The sequence below is a fragment of the Hydra vulgaris genome, chromosome 02, assembly GCF_038396675.1.
Source record: "Hydra vulgaris chromosome 02, alternate assembly HydraT2T_AEP".
Taxonomy (NCBI): domain Eukaryota; kingdom Metazoa; phylum Cnidaria; class Hydrozoa; order Anthoathecata; family Hydridae; genus Hydra; species Hydra vulgaris.
In genome coordinates this window covers 11,020,122-11,025,758 of record NC_088921.1, presented here as the reverse complement: position 1 = coordinate 11,025,758, position 5,637 = coordinate 11,020,122, and the positions used below count along the sequence as shown (strand labels likewise).

Genomic DNA, 5,637 nt, shown 5'->3' with positions numbered 1-5,637 from the left:
AAAACAAAACACAAGAATGTTTTTATCAGACCTGATCGAACAATTGCGCAGCAAGCTGAGTTTAACAAGCTTAACTTTTAGAAGAAAGAGGCAAACAGAGATCTCGAAAAAAATTGTAACCTAGATTAACCATTTCGATTTGTCATCCGCAGCAATAGGGTCCGCTGCATCGATGTATCTAAGACCCTTGAAATCAATGGCCGTTCAATACACCCATTTGTTGAATGGCAAAAAGCCCATATTTCTCGCTCGAAACCATTCAATACACAATAATATAGAGTGTACTAATATACCATCCAACTTAGATCAAAGCTGTTCAAACCAGCCATTAAATACTTATATACGCTAAGAAAGTAACTCAAATAATTTATACTGTTACTACACAAATGATTGTTCACTGAACAACAAACTAATTTTGCTTGAAGCCCTGGCATACACTTTTAAATACGTTGCTATTTTTATAACTGAAACTTGGGCTAACATCAACAGCTCAATGCACATTCATGGTTATAAACTATACTGCAACAACAGGGAAGGTTGTGGAGGTGGTGTTGCAATCTATATAAATGATAAACTAAATTCGTTCGAAGTGAGTATGCATCCATTAAACTGCAAATCTGTAGAACAAATAGGGTGTACGTATAGACCTCCTCCTAAACACAATGATGATATCAATGTACGCTTAAATTTTGAACAAGCAGTGTTAGCATCATTAGTTTCGGCATTGAATGCAGTCCAGAATAAAAAGTTTTGTGGAATGTGCTTAGGCGGAGATTTCAATTTTAATAAGTTAACATGGAACAAAGGCGTAGCATACACATCAGTAGGAGCCACTTTATCAGATCATCGATTTGTACATACTCTTAAAGATCGCTATATATTTCAAGTGGTTAATTTTCCTCCATTCTGCAACTCAAATAGCAAATATAAAAGTTTTCTTGATTTAATTCTTACTGAATCATCCAATCGCATCTACAATATCGAACCTCTTCCTCCGCTTTGTAATACCTCCAACCAATACCACCTGTCTATTGAATGGCATCTGGCTACCGCCAACATTATAAAAAGACCTCTTTTTGTGCGATCGAATTTGTACTATAAACTAGCAGACTTCAAAAATCTGAATCTTGATTTCAAAAATATTGACTGGGATGTTTTGTTTACTTCTAAGAACACATCACAATGTTACAAAATTTTTCTCATTGAGTACAATCGTTTGTGCAATAAATGGATACCTTGTAGTAAGAAATTAATTCATAAAACTCAACCAACATGGATGAATGATCAGCTACGTAATCTTATTGCAAAAAAGAAACATTTATGGATTTTAGTCCAGCAAACCAGATCCTGTATTATACCAGTTCTCAATGAATATAAGCAGGTTCACTACCAAATTAAAAAATACACTAAGCAATGCATCAGAAACTATGAAAATACAATAGTTCACAACAATTCCAAGAAACTACTATTTAGCTATGTAAAATCAAAGCAAAAAATAAAAAATCAAATCAACGCTATGTATGATTCAAACAATGATACTATTACCCCAGGTCCTGAGATAAGTAATATTTTAAACTCATATTTTAAATCTGCCTTTGCTAAAGAAGATCTTGTTTCTCCGATGCCGTACTTTAAACATCAAACCACAGGCTTTGTTTCAGAAGCAGTTTTTTTGGAAAAAGTAATTTCAAGTCTCAGCAAACTAGATCAATATAAAGCTTCAGGTGAAGACGGTGTGCACCCATGGGTTCTTAAAGAATGTGCTAGTACAATAGCGTACCCTCTGACAAAAATATTTCACAGCTCATTTCAAGAAGGTTCTGTACCCAATGCTTGGAAAATTGCTAACGTGACGCTCTTGCACAAATGCAGAAGTTGATTAAATGCAGCTAACTACCATCCAGTTTCGTACATGTCTGTACCGTGTAAAGTCCTGGAACGAATTATCCGGGTCACTATCTAAATCATTTATATAATGATCAAATTTGCCATATCGCAGAACAACAACATGGATTTGTTAGAAACAAATCCTGCGTCACCAACCTTTTGCAGTCAATGGACATTATTTCTTCATCTTTGGCAGATAAGCAATTAGTTTATATAATCTTTTTTGATTTTGCTTCAGACTCAGACAAGCTACAATTAGATTTAAATGCTATTACGGAATGGTGTGAAAAATGGTACATGAAGCTAAACTACAAAAAAACAACCCCCAAAAAAATTACTATACATTTGATGCAGCATCTTTGACCAACGTAAACATTTTAAAATCTGGCAAATGGGACACACACACTTCGGAAATTGCATCTAAAGCCAACAACATTTTAGGATGGATAAAAAATACATTCAAAGGCAGAGAAGCAAAATTATGGAAGAAATTATACACAGTGTATATAAGGCCACATTTAGAATTTGCTACCCCAGCCTGTAATAATTATTCAAAATTTGCAATACAACGCATAGAACGTATCCAGAAGAGAGCTACAAAAGTACCTCACAGCCTAAAAAAATTCCGGTATAAAGATTGCCAGCAGGTTTTTAACTTAGACACTTTAACAACCAGAAGAACTCGTTTTGACTGCATTCAATATTTTAAAATTGAATATAAAATTAATAGAGTGACTTGGCAAGTTCAACCATTGACAGTAGAACCTAAGTATGGTCACCGTAAACGCGTACGTAGGGAAATAACAGTTAACTATGAAATACATCACAACTTTATTACAAACAGAGTAGCGAATTCATGGAACAATCTTCCGGATGGTGTTGTTCAGCAAACTTCAGTCGATCTTTTTAAAGCTCATTACAATAGGTTTTTAGATAAAAACCACTAACTTATTTAGAATGTTTAATGTAATTACCTGCTTATACTGCGTATAGCAGGGCTTGTATTCATGTTCTGTTCCAGGAGTTATCTCCTTGCAGATAACTCCTGGGTAAGAAATGGGTAAATTTTTGGTTGAACTTAAATACTGTAAGCCTTGCACCAGCATGTCAACATGTGATAATGTATGTTTAACATGCAACTAAGGTAATATTGGAAAAGTTTCAAGCGCTATGGTAATTATATGTAACATGAGTCTGAGAAAGGATGATGATATCTAGCTGATAGGAAAGCACATATTGGAATTACCAGCTTGCAGAATCTCAACAAAAGGAGATATTATTTGCTTTTTCTTTTATTTGAAAGATGGACTAATGAAGCATGAGAAGCAGTTGTAATGTTGCAGTGGCAGACAAAGTTGTTATTAAAGTTCAGCAGCAATGGGCTAAAACCAGCATTGAAATACGTAAAGACAAAGTGAAAGCAAAGATTCTTGATCTGTATGAAAACTATAGAACACTTTTAGTGAGGAGTTAAAACAGTACTTTTTCATAACACTAAGATGCCCAGACTCAAATAGAAACCAACAGACCTTGCACCAAAAAAAAGAAGGATGAAGATCCACAGTGCTCTTTAAGCTCAAAAAAAGGGGTGCCTGGGTGCAGAAGACAAGATCTACACAAGAGAATTAGAGCATAGAATGAAGAGAACTAAGGTCTCATTGAGGTAGAAAATGGATCAAAAACAGAGCAAGCAAAACCTGTTTTCAACAATTGGTGAATCCTCAGGTCAACAACCTGGTTGAAAGTATTGATAGCAGTTCTGTTGATTTACCAGAAGGCGAGATTCAACCAAAAAACCTGTTAAAGAGTGCAAAAATGTATGCAATAGCTCATGGGTTAAATTTGTCAGCTGGTGAAAGAACAGCATTGATAGCTGCAATTATATTAGATTAATAATAATAACATATTAATTCTCCTCCCCAAGGCCACTATAGTTGAGGAGGCTACTTTAGTTGTGGTTAAAAACCTCTCAACTCTATAACTCCAAAACACGAACCTTGAAAAACAAGGCCGCTGCGCGGAGAAGCAAGTCAAGCGCTGTACTACCAGGGATGTGGTGGGGATCGAACTCGGAACTTCTCACTTACAAGGTGAGTGCTCTACCACTACACCAACATTGCACAGATTAGGTGGCACTGTTTTGAAAAATGTGACAGTGTCAAAGTCGAGTAACAGAAAAATAGAAATGGAAATTTGAACCGAAACAGCTCTTCATATAAAAGCATCATTTACTTCACCAAAATATGCCACACTTCAATGGAACAGAAAAAATGTACCTGAAGACAATGAGAGACTTTCCATTCTCATAGCAGGACTGCCAGCTCACAAAAAAGGAAAACTGCTTGGTGTTCCTGTCATAGCTGATGGCACTAAAACAACCAAGGACACTGTTACCCATGCTGTGATACAGGCGTGGAGTGAAATACGTAAGTCTAGTTTTTGATACAACTGCTTTTAATTCTGGTAGTAAGAATGGGGTTTGTTGACACCATACATTGAAAAGACTTTTGTGTGCTGTTTTGACAGAAATTATTTGGTGCAACATCTAGCCCAGATACGCATTTAATTCTATGAACAGTAAACCCTCAAGAAAGCGTTCCAGGACTATTATATAATATTTGTAATTGCTTACTTGAATAATTCGGAAAACAATAAAATAAAAAATTTTTATAGGCAAGGCTAAACTAAAGTATGAAAATAAAAAAATTGTTGTATTGATTGTCAAAATAATAAAGTGTTTGTGGTATGCCCATTATTTTTTCCATTCACATTCTGTTGTCAAGTAAGATGACTGGTCATGATGATCACCCTGCTACTGGTAACAAGTAATTCAGTGCAACCTGTTTTATATACTGTTCCTTTGTAGGATTCACTTTAAGCAAAGCCTAGAAGAAGTGTGCTTCCTGTCATTAATATTACCTCATATCTGACATACCTATTGTAATATATTTATACTTATATATATATTTTTGCCTTTTATAAGTTGAAAGTGTCTCCTGTGTTATCTTAGTCACCTGTACATTACTAAGTTTGTTTGTTTGTGTTCTGTCTAAACCTATAGCGCAGTGTTCACTTGTATGTAAGTTACTTTATGCAACTTACATACAAGTGAACACTGTATGTAAGCTACTATATAAATCTTTGAAACAGTGTGAGCTCAGTAACCAACTAGTGACTCCAAATATAAAACCCTAATCTCTAGTATTCTGTTAATGTTTTTCCTAATGCATTAAAAAATATTTCCATCAATATTTAAAGCACTGCTTGCAGGAAGTAACTTCTTTTAACTACTCCAGATTAGATCAAGTTCATCACAATAACCCTATCACTGGTATTATGTATTTTGTAGCCCATTACTACCTGTCCCATGCCATGCCAAAAATCAAACCCTACAAGACATGCTGTCTTGTAGGGTTTGATTTTTTAGGCAAAGGCTAGGAGAAACAAACTCTAACTTAAAAATCCCCTGTTTTGGGGCTCTTGGTTAAGTTAAGGCTACAGATAGTGTCTCGATAAAAACACTCATCTTGGGCAGATGTTGACTGCATCCAGCTAAAATCCCCCTTTCTTGGGGCTCTTGGTTGAGTAAAGGCTAGAGATTGTGTCATGATAAAAAATATCCATCCTGGGTAGATGTTAACTGTATCCAACTACTGATTCCATTAACAGCTGTAAAATATTGGAATATTAACAGTGCCATGTAGCGCATGGATAATGTTCCTGTTAATGCTTTTGATGCGCATTGTAGAG

At 35.3% G+C, this 5,637-nt stretch overlaps 1 protein-coding gene across 1 annotated transcript; it reads left to right on the top strand.

Moving 5' to 3' along the window:
* The first annotated feature begins 493 nt into the window (after positions 1 to 493).
* On the top strand, positions 494 to 1,879 carry LOC136075834 (uncharacterized). The gene has a single exon (XM_065789272.1). It carries the CDS (start codon positions 494 to 496, stop codon positions 1,877 to 1,879), a length of 1,386 nt encoding a protein of 461 aa, XP_065645344.1.
* Positions 1,880 to 5,637: the final 3,758 nt, after the last annotated feature.